The sequence below is a fragment of the Humulus lupulus genome, chromosome X (genome assembly GCF_963169125.1).
Source record: "Humulus lupulus chromosome X, drHumLupu1.1, whole genome shotgun sequence".
Taxonomy (NCBI): domain Eukaryota; kingdom Viridiplantae; phylum Streptophyta; class Magnoliopsida; order Rosales; family Cannabaceae; genus Humulus; species Humulus lupulus.
In genome coordinates this window covers 200,075,908-200,091,631 of record NC_084802.1, presented here as the reverse complement: position 1 = coordinate 200,091,631, position 15,724 = coordinate 200,075,908, and the positions used below count along the sequence as shown (strand labels likewise).

The 15,724-nt window shown below is 36.1% G+C and overlaps 1 protein-coding gene across 1 annotated transcript; it reads left to right on the top strand.

Moving 5' to 3' along the window:
* Positions 1–666: 666 nt before the first annotated feature.
* Positions 667–1,818, top strand: LOC133806616 (uncharacterized). Its single transcript, XM_062244709.1, has one exon. The coding sequence runs from the start codon at positions 667–669 to the stop codon at positions 1,816–1,818; it is 1,152 nt and encodes a 383-aa protein (XP_062100693.1).
* Positions 1,819–15,724: the final 13,906 nt, after the last annotated feature.

Genomic DNA, 15,724 nt, shown 5'->3' with positions numbered 1-15,724 from the left:
TCCCAATATGGATCCAAATTCCGGGATTGGATATTAGATATTGGGGGGAACGTTCCTTATTCAAGATTGTGGGTCAATTGGGTAATCCAATTCAGCTAGACAGTGTGACAAAGTATAAGGAACGACTTAATTTTGCTAGAGTTTTGGTAGAAGTTCAGATCCATCAAGAATTTCCAGGGGAGGTCTCGTTTACAAATGAGATAGATCAAGATATCACATTACCAATTAAATATGAATGGCTTCCAGTGACTTGTGGTTTCTGCCACGGAATGGGGCATACTGCTGAGGTGTGTAGGAAGAAAATTGAGAAAAAGGAAGAGAAATGAGAGGAAGGGAAAAAGATGTGGGTGGTCAAGAAGGATGTTGCGAAAGAGCAAGCATCAGAGAAGGAAAAAGGAATTGATGCTGAAGTCTTTATTCTAGTTAAGAAGAAAGGGAAAGTGATTACCTCTGTAGTTGAGCAGACCACGGTTTCAAACAATTTTCAGGTGTTAGGGGAAATTGGATAAAGTTCAAAGGCTATACAGGAAAAAGAATATACAGTGGGAGGGGGGGGGGGGGGGGGGGGGGGACCTCCCATTGGGAATGGATAGAATCCTAAGTTGAAATGTCAGGGGGATCAATAAACGTCACAAGCAAGAGGAGGTGAAAAGAATAATTTTCACCATGAATGTGGGTTTAGTTGGTCTCCTTGAAACTAGAGTGCAGACCAAGAATTTAGGGTCTATATATCTTAATATGTTCCCAGGGTGGTGCTTTACTTCGAACAATGCGTGGCATAAAGGTGGGAGAATAATTGTTAGTTGGAATCCGAGTATGTTCTTGGTTAATATTTTTCATTGTACTAGTCAACTGATGCATTTGGAAGTTGTCACGGTTAGTAACAAGGAAAGCTTTCTAGTTACATTTGTGTATGCTTTCAATGAGGAAATTGGTAGGAATATGTTATGGGCTGACTTGAAAGAAGTTGCTACAATAGTGAGGAACCCGTGGCTTTTGCTAGGGGATTTTAATGATATTTTGAGTGTCGAGGAAAGAATAGGGAGTGGCAAGACTCATCATTGCTCAGGGGCGTTTAAAGAGTGTATGGATTATTGCCAAATGGAAGATGTCAAGTTCTCGGGCGCGTTCTTTACTTGGAACAATAAACAAGGCCCTGAAACGAGAGTGTACTCCAAGATGGATAGAGTAATGGGGAATCAAGCATGGTTGGATAGATACCAGAATGCAGAGGTGACTTTCATGAATGAAGGTAGTTTTGATCACTGTCCAGCCCTCTTACAGGTCTACCCGGAAGTGAGGTCAGGAAGGAAACCTTTTCGGTATTTCCGAATGTGGCAAAAGGCTCCTGGTTTTTTAGAGAAACTTCGCGAGGTATGGCAGGAACAAGTTTATGGTGCTCCTATGTTTCAACTAGTTCAGAAACTGAGGAAGTTTAAAGGAAATTTGAAAGACTTAAATAAGGTGGAAACAGGTGATATTAATGTGGATGTTTCTTGTAAGCTCCAGGAGCTCCATTCCCTTCAGTCGGAACTTCAAAATAATCCGCGGGATAAGGAGTTTATCATCAAAGAAAAGGAGGCTAGGGAGAGGTATGAAGAAGCTCGGTCAAATCTCATTTCCTTCCTTCGACAAAAAGCTAAATTGCATTGGCTTAAGGATGGGGATGAGAATACCTCTATGTTTCATGCGAGTATTAGAGCCCGAAGAACTACAAGCCGAGTTTATGCCATAGAGGATAAAGATGGTTGCCAGGTGCACGAGCCCCATCAAGTCACAGTAGCTTTCTTGAGTTTTTATGAAGACTCTTGGGAATAGCCATGGCTCACAGGAAAAGCGTGATGTTAGGGGTGATTAAACAAGGGCCTCAGATTAACGAAACTCACAAAAGATTACTACAGCACCCGTATACAGATGAAGATGTTAAAAATGCCACCTTTGCGATTCCAGGAAACAAATCGCCAGGCCCGAATGGATACAGCAGCTTCTTTTTCCAAGACAATTGGGAAATGGTAGGGGATGATGTGTGCAGAGCGGTGAAGTCTCTTCTACACACAGGTAAGCTTCTCAAAGAAATAAACTCCACTACTTTGACCTTAATTCCCAAGAATAAATGCCCTCGGTCAGTTATGCCTGTTGTAATGTTATTTACAAGATCCCCACAAAATTGATCTGTTCTTGCCTGAGGAAGGTTCTGCCAGACATAGTTGCCCAGAATCAAAGTGGGTTTGTACAAGGTCGATACATTGCATACAACATCATGGTTTGTCAAGATTTGGTGAGGCATTATGGGAGAGGGAAAGGCAAACCGAAATGCATGATTAAACTAGATTTGAGGAAGGCGTACGACACTATAGAATGGGATTTTATTGAAGAAATGTTAAAAGCATTTGGCTTTCCGAGTGATTTTATTCAGTTGGTTATGATATGTGTGAGAACTCCTAGGTTCAGCCTAATGTTTAATGGTTCTCTTCATGGCTTTTTTGAAGCTAAAAGAGGCTTGAGACAAGGAGACCCAATGTCACCCCTGCTATTTGTGCTTGGAATGGAATATTTATCCCGAATTCTCATGAAAATTGGCAAGAAAGAGGATTTTAAGTTCCATGACAGATGTGAGAAACTCCAGCTAAATCACTTATGCTTTGCAGATGACGTTCTACTTTTTTGTCATGGTGATTTCAAATCCATTTATCGCCTGCTCCAAGGTTTGAAGCTCTTTTCTCAATCTTCAGGCTTACAGCCTAGTGTGGAAAAAACCTCAATCTATTGTGCTAACATGAATGAATCTGAAGTATAGCGAGTGATCCAAGTATCAGGCTTTCAGAGAAGTTCTCTTCCCTTTACTTACTTGGGTATTCCTGTCTGTGTAAAGAAAATACCAGCTGCGAAATGTGAGGTGATTCTTGAAAGGATGGTTCAACGAATTCGAGTCTGGAGTTCAAGGAACCTTTCTTATGCTGGAAGGGCTACTTTGGTGAACTCAGTTCTTATGGCTATCCATTCTTATTGGGCGCAAATCATGATCATTCCTAAGAAGATCTTGCATAGAGTTAATATAATATGTAGGAACTACTTATGGAAAGGGATGGTTGACTCAACCAGTACGGGTCAAGTAGCTTGGGACGATATGTGTCGTCCTAAGAGTGAAGGGGGCTTGGGATTCAGGCGGATTACCAAGTGGAATGAGGCAGCTATTGGCAAGTACGTTTGGGCAGTGGCTTCGAAACAAGATACACTTTGGGTACAATGGGTACATGCAGTCTACTTAAGTGATGGGGATTGGTGGGCCTATACGGCCCCATGTTCCAGTAGCTGGTACTGGCGTCAGATTGTTCGGGTAAAAGAAGCATACAAGCAACTGAACTTGCTCCAATTGATCTTTTTGGGTAATTACAAAATTAAAGAAGGGTACACTCTCCTTTGCTCATCTCATTCGAAAGTCCATTGGAGAATGGAGGTGTGGAATAGACTTTCCATTCCGAAGCATAGATTTATTCTATGGCTTTCGGTCCTTGATCGATTACAGGTGAAAGAGAGGCTTCACCGGTTCAAGATAGCCCACGATGACCAATGTGTATTGTGTGGAATGAGTAAGGAAACTAGAGATCATTTATTCTTTGACTGTCATTTAAGTAATCTCAGCTTTCTTAGAATAAAAGAATGGCTAGACTGGAAGGTGTCTACAACAACAATTCCAAAATTGTTAAGATGGATTGCAAGGGCAAAGCTCTCTCCTTTTAGGAAGCAGGTTTTAGCAGCAGCTCTTGCAGCTACAGTATACCAGATCTGGCATTGCCGGAATGTTGCAATATGGAATCAGAGGGTTAGTACGGTGTTAGTTCTCACAAAAAGAATTCAAAGTGATGTGAAAAATAGAATACAAGGTGTAATGCCAAAGAAAGTAAATTTGATAGATAGAGACTGGTTTGAAAACTTGTAATAGAACTTTTCAGGCCTATTTGTTTGGTTCTGTATAGGTTGTAATTTGTTTGATTGTTGGGCAATACACGGATCTGATTTACCCAAAAAAAAAAAACTAGCACACGACTTTTAGCAAGAAGTGCAGCTAAATTCTTATTGAATATACGAGCATATTATGCGCGACGGACAAAGGAACTAAAGGGCGGACTTACACAATCAATATTAAATGTTTTAATTAAGGGTGTTTATATTAAGTGTCTAACACCATATGAGTGTTAAGTGATTAGTTAAGTTTGTTACATTTGTTCTGTTTTGGTTATAACAGTCTCTGTTTTCTGTTATTAACCAGCCCCTTTGTTAGTCTGGTATATTAACCCTTGTAATGACTTTTTTCTAAGATATAAAATTCGTTATTTCATTTGTTCATTTCTAAAATTCTATCATAGTATCAGAGTTAGCAATACTTCATATTTATTATTAAATTAAATTGTGTGAATCCTGATATTAACTTGTACCAATAGTGGTATGTAATTCTCATATGGTATTGGACACGACTGTTGCTTTTAGTATTTATCTTTAATTAATGCTTAATTGAGTCAACCATTAACATAGGAAATATGAATAATGATATTTAATATGTATTATATGTAGTTATTCAAATTTGAATATTAACTATAACGATTCAGGTAATAAAGTCTTTGATTTAAGGAGGGTGAATAAATCATGCTACTTTATTATAAATATGTGAGCTGAATTTTGATAAGTAGAAATGTTATTAGAATTCCAACTCATTATTGAATAAAACTCATCAGTGGACATATGGCACTTTTTTTTTTTTGGCCAAACCACTATATTCCTGCTGCCTTCCCACTATTTTGATCATTTCCCACTAACATTTCTCTAAATTTTCTTAAATACTCTTACTAATTCTAGACTTCAGACCATTAAAAACTACTAAAACATATCTACTATTTTGAGAAACATACATAAGAAATAATAGGTCTGTTTGGTAAAATTTTTGTTTTTGAATTTTTTAAACACAAAAATGAAAATATTTTTTTTTTTTGTTTTTTTTTATTTTTAAAAAATAAAAATATGTTTGGTAATTATTTTTGTTTTTTATTTTTAAAAACAAAAAATAATAAACGTGTTTGATAACTTTTATTTTTATTTTTTGTTTAATCATATAAGGTATTATTTTGAAGAAGAGAATAAAAAAATGAAAGGAAAAATGAAAATTGTTTAAAAAAATTTTGAAAGTGAAAAAATTTTCTTTTCAAATTTTAATTAAATTTTAAAAAAATAATAAATAAAAATAGAGTTATCAAACATATTTTATGTTTAATTTTCAAATTTCTAATTAATTAAATAAAAAACTATTTTTTTAAGTGTTACCAAACAGCCCCAATATAACTTTATTTAAAACTCAAAATATTGTGTCAAATACAAAGTAAAGTATGAAATATAAAATACGGTATGGATACCATTTGTTTAGTACATAAAAACATCATAACTTTAGTCAAATGTTTAAAGAACTAAGTGTGGAAATACATAAAGACGTAAACACAAAAGACTTCATCCTCGATCTTCCATTAGTCCATTCAATCTATTAATCCTCAACACACATGCCAAGCTGCCACGAATCTTTCTCGCCTTCCATATTCATTTTCCTGCATCATGCTATAAATAAAGGAATGAGTCTAATGCTCAGCAAGGAAAATCTACTAACAACATGTGTCATAAATCATAAACATAAGACTATAACATAAACATATACTATAAAACATATGACTATAAAAATGTATTTCATATAGGACTACAATATTAATGGTCATTAACTCATTAACGTGACATGTGATAAAACCATCTAGGTCCTCAGTCTACTAATCGAGGTAGGTTAGATCACAAGGTAGTATATGATAACCCATCTAGGTCCTCTGTTTACTAATCAAGATAGGGTAAATCATAACTCTAACCCACAATAATGATAAAAATCTTGGGGTTTGCTATCTAAGCAACTATAAGCCCCAAGCGACATAAAAATATTGGGTTTTGCTATCTAAGCAACTATAAGCCCCAAGTGACTACAAAACATATTTATACATAAACATATCATAGCATAAAATATATCATAACATAAACACATATAATCTAACCTATTTTCCTTACAAAAAACCGGGATATGGAGACAAGAACAGGATTTGGAACACTCCTAAAACCAACAGTAAGAATGGTGAGTTTCTAAAGAAAAATAGATGAAAAGAAAACTAAACCATCCAGAGTAGAAACTTACCGAAAAGAACCTCAAGTTTCAAGAAACTTAAACACATAATCAAGAATCATAAACAAGAGTTAGGATCTAAAAAAAAATAAAAGAAAACTAAAGAACCATGAAGAATTGAACTTAAGGATAAGAATACCTTGATTGATCTTATGATTTGATCTATACCTCGATACCAAAATAACTCTTTATCTTACTTCCTAGGTGATTAGAAAAGCTTAGATTGGAAAATCTTTTTAACCCAAAACCCAAGTGTTTCTCTCTTAGCAACTTGAAGGCTCTAAAGAATACTTGAAGAATGAAGAAAATGGCTGAGTACTAGGTCCTATTTATAGAGTTCAAGGAGTGAAACTAACCCCTTTTAATTTGAATAAATTAATTAATTTAAAATGAAAAAGATTTGAATTTTCGTTCAACAGACGCCTAGAACTCGGTTAAAATCGTTCAAAGGCAGGTCCAAGTGCTTAAGGCTGTTTTTAAATTTAAAAACCACAAACTTTAAAAAAAATGTACCAGGGGCGATATATCGCCTACCCTGGGCGATATATCGCCTAGACCATTTTCTCGAGCCCCGTTCGTTCATTCGTGCGAAGTCGACGTGTTCTCCGTATCTTTCGTAAGCGATATATCGACCCCTATCGCTGCGATATATCGGCATATGCTGATATATCAAACACATATTTGCACTTTTTCAACATATTTTGAATTGAATAAACAACTTTGCTTGAGTCAAATCGTGATCTTAACAACTGTTGGAAGGTTCTAGAGTTTCTAGATCTTTCTTTTATTTAAACTATTCAGCAAAAATACTTAAATCCTTAACTAAGACAAGTGTCATGCTCTTATTAATTCTATCTAAACTTTAGGTTCTAATAAATAATATTTGTAGGACCAACAATATTAATCAAACCTTATGTTATAATTAATATTTCTAAACTATAGGTCAAACTTATAAAATCCATAACTGTTGCTATGAGTTTCCAACTAAGTCTCAGCTTGAATCAAAATCCATGGAAACTAACATACTACAAACTATTACTAGCTACTACTACTACTACTACTACTACTACTACTACTACTACTACTACTACTACTACTACTACTACTACTACTACTACTATCTAGCTAGGTAAAAGTTATGGGATGCTACATCTTCATTGGCAAAAAGTATCGTCAACATTTTTGTGTTTTCGTTGAGAGCGAACTATGAATTTTTTAATTTTTCTAATGACACCTCCATGTCATGCCACTCGACATGTGCTCAAAAGCTCAGCCGCACGCCAATCTCACGATTGAACACACTTGTGGCAATCCCAATGTCGTATGTACCAAAGTATTTGTGACGACCTAAAAAAGAATCCATGGCAAAGGACCATGTGGCGCTTGTAGTTCTTGGGTCTCAGCATTCACACATACGATGGTGGAATTACAACAAGCTCTTTTGAAACCCAATAACAATTAAGAAGAATGTTGACTAGGCAGTGGAGATCGAGACAACTCTAGAAGATATGTTCTGCAGCATGTACTAGCCAATGAGACTAACCCAAGCACTAGAACTCGACCACCTAGTCCAACACTACAAGAAATTCGACATTTACCTACCAATATTATTTGTGGGTAAAAATGTTGCATTGGTAGGTAAATGCATTTACCTACATATTTTGACCAATAACCTATTGGTAGTGTTATCCAAAAAATTAGCATTGATGACGTGGCAAGTGATCCCTGGACACGTGGCTGACACCTGGAAGAGCTCTGCTAGGGTATCGACCAGAGGATGCACTAGAAGCAGTAAGTCGCCCAGTCTTACCTGCGATCAGCCTGGTCGATGATTCCGCATACAAAGTAACGTTACTGTGAAGATCTTTGTAAATCCCGAATTTAACTCACACAATCTCCGGAATATCCGATTATTCAGGAGAGAGTATCTGTAATAATCTTTTGTAATCCCCCTTGAGCCTATAAATAGCAAAAGATAGCTCAAGGAAGGGGACTTTTTTTTTGGCTTTTGAATCATTTGAGACTAGAGTAATTCTCCTGGTGATATTGTATTGTTCTTCAGAGGTTAGTGAAACTCATTGAACCCTTGTTCCTTGATCACTCCTTTGATTCTTATATCAATAACAGTCTAAGTGGACGTAGGTTATTACCAGATCCTGGGGCCGAACCACTATAAAAATATCGTGTTTTTATTACTTTTTGTCATTACGTTCTTCTCCATACATTCATTCATATCAAGCATATTCTGACTCCGTGTCAGTTGACCAAAATCTGGGTCAACAGGTAGGTAATAGTTAGTCGAGAAATGTATTATTACCTACAATTAGTATATTGGTAGATAAAAATCACGTGGGCCCCACAAAAATGAGTCAGCTTCCTTGAGATAGTGTTTGACGTGGCATCATATGTGGCACTAAATGATTGGTCCATATGGCGTATTTTTATTGGACCAGTTGGAACTTAGTGATTGAGTTACTTGTCACCTTTTTACTGGTTATGTGACACTAAATGATTGGTCCACGTGGCACACTGTGGTATACTATTTTACCTACACTTATTTATTTTTGTGTAAAGATACTATTTTTATGTAGGTAATTTGAATTATATATTTAAATTTAATTTAATATAATTAATAAATGAAAGTAATTAATTTAAAAAATATTTAACATTGTCTCAAATAAATTATTTAACATTAATAACAAAATAAACAAAATATATTATAAAATATTCATTGCTTATTAATGATGAGTGTTAAACTAACAACATTTCATAAAACAAAATATCAACAATTCTATACAATTCTCGTTTCTCTAACTGCATTTTTCTTGATATTCTGCTTGGTCTTCACTTTGGAATTATTGCACGAGAGCCTCATTTTCTCTAACTGAACTTTGAGAATGTCGATGATTGCTTTGGAAGGTGGGGTTCGGGTTTGCAATAGTGGGAAGGACTATATATTTAACTTCAACATTATAAATATCCCCAATTTAATCATCATAAGGATTTTAGAAAATATATGACTTATTATTACGGGCATTTATGATACTTGATATACCATCATATATTAAAAACAAATATATGAGCACATCAAGTCCCATAATCACCAACATAAAATAAGTATAATCATTCTTCAACATCACAGGCGAAAAAAAATAATTCAAAGTAACATAATGATCCATATCAGAAAAAAAAAAAAGTCAACTACATTTAATAGGCAATAGACATCGAAAATTAGAATTCATGTGATAAAACAAAGAAGTGCATATGCAATATATATGAAATATTTACAGGCATCCAAAATTAGAAATCATGCTTAAAAATCCACACCTAAAGAAACAATAATAGACTAAATGAGTGTGACAACTACCTTGAACATTTTTGTAGACAAACAAGCAAGACTCAAACATAAACCTGACACAATCAAATAAAAGTTAAATCTCAGTTTAAAATTGATTTAGTGACGTCTCAATTTCAAATCGATACAAATTCAAAAATAGAATGCAAGCATTTGTCCAAATAAAAACATGTACTTTAATAAAAGAAATTAAAACCTCCTCAGTATGCATATTATTAAGTCCAAAACAAACTCTATATTAGTATGGCTCTTGAAACTATACAATCAATTGCAGTTAATGTGTTTAATCATAAATGAATTTAAAAAAGTCTATAGCACTTAATAAAATCATAGATTAGGTAACTTTTAAATCAGGAAACAATGATTCAAAAGAATACAAACAAGAAAAAAAGATGGTATGTTAGGCACAATCAAGCTGTAATCATAAACAAAGTACAAAAGTAAATATACAGAAAAAAAAACTTTGCTCAAAATAGATTCCTAAAGAACCAATCAGAGATCGAGTAAAGAATCACTCCCTTCAAGCAAAGAGTAACACTAAATCTAAATACAACCAAGCTTGTAATCCAGAAATACAAGAAATATCCAAAGTCCAAATGAAAACAACGATGAAGAAAATACAAACCAGAAAGCAAAGCATGCTAAAAACAGCAATAAAATTGCAAATGAAGAGCAAAAGTTGTAATGCCACGAAAATCACTTAAACATGATCCTTAGTTTCAATTTTTGTTGTTCCCCTTTAATTATATTGCTTAGACTTCATTGGTAATATGTTCTTAAAAACATGAGACATTAAGGTAATATGTTCTTGAAAAACCCATATCAATTTAAAAATCAGGAACACACAAGAAAAGATAAATCATATCCAAAAATACTCAAACACTGAAAATTTAATCTCATAAAGAGATCAAAGACTAGATCTGAAATATACGAAGACACAAGCAGCAAAGCATTACTAATAGACACACATATATACAAAATCAAGCTAGTAGACATTTAAGGAAAAAGAAGTAATGCTTCACTATAAAAAAGAACCAAGCTGCAAAGCATGCCACTGTCAGAAGCAAAATGCCCAAAACCAACAGCATAGCAAGATGCAAACAGAACCACTCAAACTAATTGTTACATCAGATCAAACACTTGCACAAAAAAATCATATAATAGGATCAAATATTAGGTCCAAAAAATAATTAGAAACAATAAAATAACTAATAAAATTCAAATCATACTCATAACACAGAATCACAAAATAGCATCATAAATCAAATCTCCAAAATATATTCAAACAAAATATGCCTCAACAATTAAAATTCATCATCAATCCTTCAGAATTGGGGATTTTCATCAACCAAGATGCTGAAAATATACCTCAATAGAAAATCTACTAAGTCGTTCCAAAGCCATAACCTCACCGCTGCAATCCAAATCCATGACCCAGCCACTGCAATCCAAAGCATTACTGAGCTCCCTGCTTCCAAAACAAATCCAAAAAATGCAATCAAATAAACACAAAGAATCAAAACACCACAATAAATAGATTTAGATATATCAATACCCACCACAAACAAAAAGAAAAAGAAGTTAAAGACAAACCAGAAGCAAAGTTGAAAATCAATGGCAATACAAACTGAGAGAAAGACAACAACGGATGGCTTTGGAGGCGGCTATGGGTGGTTCTGAAGGTGACAGTGGGTGACTCTGAAGGTGACAGAGACAACAACGAGACAAGTGTGGTGTCTTAAAGAAGGAGACATTTGGGTTTCGACAAGAGCTTGAAGAAACGAGGCATCTTGACGAAGGAGGAGCCTGGGTAAGAGAACAGAAGAGGCATCTCAGAGAAGGTGGCCTCTGGGTTTGGATATGGAATGCGAAGCTTAAGGATTCATAGATAGAAGAAGACATACAACACAGAAGCAAGCTTCTCGGAGAAGAGAGAAAAGAGGCCTCTGGGTTAAACAATAGAGATGAAGGCACCTTGTAACGACCCAAAATCACTAATAAGGCTTAAGGGCCTTGATTAGTGTGTCAGGAGGGCATGATTGGTTTATGTGTGAATTAAATATTTAATGCATGATTATGTGATAAGCATGCTTGTATGATTAAATGAATATATATATATGAAATGCATGTCTACGAGTATTAGTATGCATTAGGCCCTGTTTAGCTTAAAGGGGTATATTTATAATTTTAGCCCATTGAGGGCGTAAATGTGATTATATGTTATAATTTTGAGGACCACATTATTATGTGGGTAAATCCGCGGCATGCGACTTGAGGCGTTCCTAGGGAGCTAGTTAGCGGGAAAGTCACAACAGGACCTAATACTTGACTTGGGGCAAGTCAAGGGGTATTTTGGGTATTAGATGGTTATTTGGGTTATCGAGTCATGGAAATAAATAATTGGAGATATATTTGAGGTTAGGAAGCTTAGGTGGGAATACTGGGGAATTTTACAATTTTGCTCTCGGGAACGTTTCTGGTACCCTAAGCCTCGGGATTGACTTAATTGCTTGAGGATAGACTAAATTAAACTCAGAAAGTGGTAGAACAAGCTAAACCGACCTTTCCTTCTCTCTCCCTCTTTTTCTCTCTCAAGGAAAACTATAGAAAAGCTAAGGGAACTAGGCTGGAACTCAGAGAATTGAGTAGAGGATTTGGAAGATTAATTCAGTAGAAGCTAAGGGATCTAACCAGGAACTGAGGTAAGCATTGAATTATAATTTTGATCATTTGGTTATGCAGCTTTAGGGATGGATTTTAAGAGTTCTTGGGTTTGAATTTAAGGTTGAATTGAAGCTAAAGACTTGGGAGTTAGCTCAGTAATTGCTTGGAGGATTGAGTCTTCAGTGAAGGTAAGCTCCAATTTGTGATATAGTGTTTGAATTCTGGGTTTTTCTGACTGGTTTTGGTGTTCTTGAGTATGTGGGTTTCAGAAATTAAAATGGTGTTTTGATGAGTTTCTAAATTAGGTTTCTGCTGGCTTATGTTACTGAAAACATGCTAGAATGTTTGTGATAATTAGAGTATATTATTGGGATGGTTATGGGTGGTTTTGAGTGTTAAAAATGGTGGTTTTTCTGGGTTCGAAGGGGTCGGGCCGTGGCATAGTTCTTGGTGTGCCGTGACCCTCTGAAGCTGATGGGTGCTGGAGATGGAGGGTGGGCTGCGGCATGGGGTATGTAGGGCCGTGACCCGTGTCAGTTTTTGGGCGAGGCTGAGCCTCTGGTTGGGGCCATGTCGCGGCCCTTAAGGACATTTGTGGCCTTTTGGAGTTTTTAAGCTTGGGAACATAACCTAGGGTGCTCGGGATTGATTCTACTACCGTGTTTGGTGGAATTCGATGTCCTGGAGGCTAGAACCTTATCCGGAAACCTTTTTACAATTATTAATGGTATCCCTTATCTTGGTTGTGACTAGGTATAAGCTAGGGCTCGGGAAACAAATCATGCTCAAGAGGCATCTCTCGTAATCAGTACACTTGGAAATTAAAGGTAAGAAAACTACACCCGGTTGTGAATTTATAATGGGACTAAGGGTTCCCTGTTTTGTATGCTTTATGAAGGATGGCATTATGCCATGTGAATAACAAGCAAACGACCTAAGAGTGCCATAGTTTACATTGGCGCACAGGGCGCGACTCAGCCACTGGTAGCTAAGGACATCTTATTATTCACTGAGCTCGATTTAAGCGGACCGGAGTCAGTGGGGTAAACAGAGGGTGAGACCTAAGGGCGTCGACCCTGATTATCATGTGATTTGATTATTATTATTGGTTGATGGATTTTTCATGCTGAATAACTGAATGTTGTTTTGTTGATTCTCTGGTTATGTCTATGGACTATGTGATTAATGTGGTATGCTAAGTGTATGAACATGCTTTAAGGGTTATTCAATTGTTATCATTGTTTATGCTACAACGCCATATTTTCTTGCTGGGCCTTGGCTCACGGGTTCCACGTGGTGCAGGTAAAGGCAAGGGCAAGCTTGATCAGCCTTGAATCAGAGAGCTCTAAAGGCATAATGTACATGATCAGCTGCTCGACCGCCACGGTTGAGGAGGAGACAGGAACAGGAGGACCATAAATGTCTATTTTGCCCTTAGAGTGGCTAGTGGTTGTTTGTACTCTGGAAATTTTGTAAACTGGCCTTCAAACACTGTTTCTTTTGGGATCCCTTGTACAAAAAATTTTATTATATGAAAGGTATATTTTATAACCAAAACCTTTTAACCCTAGTTCATTAGTGATGTCAGTGACACATTTTTAACTAAATGACTTGATTAGCGAGTCCCGCACCTTTATAAATACACAGTGTAACGGTCTTGGCTACCCATGGCGTTACACACCTAATGCTCAACCATGGAGAAGAAGGGTCTCGGCTATGCTCAGCCATGGACTAATGGTGGAGGTAGTGCTTGATCGAAAAAGAGAAAAGAGATAGACTGCTTGGTGTTAGGAAGAGAGAAGAGGATTTGAAAGAGATCTGTTAGGGTTTAAGTTTATAAGATTATATTTATATTAGATAATAAATTTATTTATGTTTTTATTATATTAATTGTATTGATAAAATGATTTCTAAATTATAAAATAAGTATTGTTAGATACTATGATAATGTTGTAGACACATCAGCGTTAATTTTAATAAAATTTTAAAAATTAAAATAAAATTGGAGGGAAAAATAAGCTCCAAAAGCTGAAAATTTTCCCTCTAATATATACGTAGGTAAAACTCTTTTTCTACCAATTTTATTGGTAGAGAAAAATAAATTTGAAATAGTTTATATATTTTGCAATATTTACCTACGAATAGTTTGTACCATTAAATATTTGTAGGTAAAAGTCATCTTTACCTACAAATAAATATAAGTGGGTAAGGAATTGGTAGGTAAATGTTAGATTTCTTGTAGTGCAACCCAACTGATATACTCTTGCATGGGGAGAAGGAATGTTTCCCAAGAAAAATAGAGGCAAAGTCGAGTAGTAGGCATTGTTCGAACTAAGGAAAGGGGTGTGGACAATGACCTATTCATTACTATAGCATGCAAGGTTGAGCAACTGAATGAGGAAGTGGGACAATCTGAGTGCACACATGTGACTCATTTGGGGGGGGGGGGGGGGCAGAGCCAGAAGATAGGGGCTAAGCATGGAGCATGACCCCTAAAAGGCCGATAAGTTATTGTTAAGGGAACTATGTTTGATCCAGCCTGTCAAAGAACATCCAAAGCCAACTCGAGGAAGCTTGTAGAGCATATGAGTAGGGGCTAAGTTGTTGCCTATGAGAGATGCATCCAGTGTACATGGTGATCGACTCAAGGAGAGATTGCTTGAACGAGAATCAAACAAGTGTTGAGCTGACTAGTTTGAAAACTCAGATTTTTGCCTTAGATCTTTTCACAACCATGATTCTACAATTACCACTGCCACCAAATTTTTGTCCCCCGACATTGATGGGCCACAAACCCCATTGATCATTTGAGAAACTTCAACATCATGATGGGACTACACGATGTCTCCATGTTAGCTTGGTGTAAATGTTTATCTTCAACATTCATTTGAGCCATAAAGTAGTGGTTGAATTATTTTGAGCGTAGTTCGATTAAATCTTGGGAGATATTCTTGACAAGCATTAAAATGTAATTCTACGCCTCTCGAGTTTATCTAGGGACTCGACTAACCCTCGTCGATCTGGAGCATGGACTTGAGGAGTCTCTTAAACTATTTATAAGGCACTTTAATGAAAAGGATGCGTGAGCTCGATTTTTTAGTGATGACGACAAGCTAATTGATGTCTTGTCCTGTCTCCTAGCTAGAACTCCCTTATGGTTGAGCCTGCAGAGTAAAAGCTATGATTACATGTTAGACTTTCTTCAATGAGAAGACAAATATATGCAATTCAAGAAGGCCATAGAGTGAGCTCGTGCTAATTTGATTGCCCAAACTAAGGGAGCTTTGACTAGTGGAAAGAAGAAGAACACTGAGGATCCTTAAGTAGGGACCAAAAGCAAGAAAAACTAGAAGGAGACAAAGTTAACAATGAGCCTCATTTCACTTCCTATATCAACCTGATGGAAACACGAGAGAACACCCTCATTGCCACAGCTGAGCAAGTTCCATTTCAAGACCTCCTCCTCTGAGGGAGCGAGGAAGGAAGGGCACCATAAAGTTATG

Coding starts and splice junctions, on each gene's coding strand:
- LOC133806616 (XM_062244709.1), top strand. CDS start 667: ATGAATGTGGGTTTAGTTGGTCTCCTTGAAACTAGAGTGCAGACCAAG.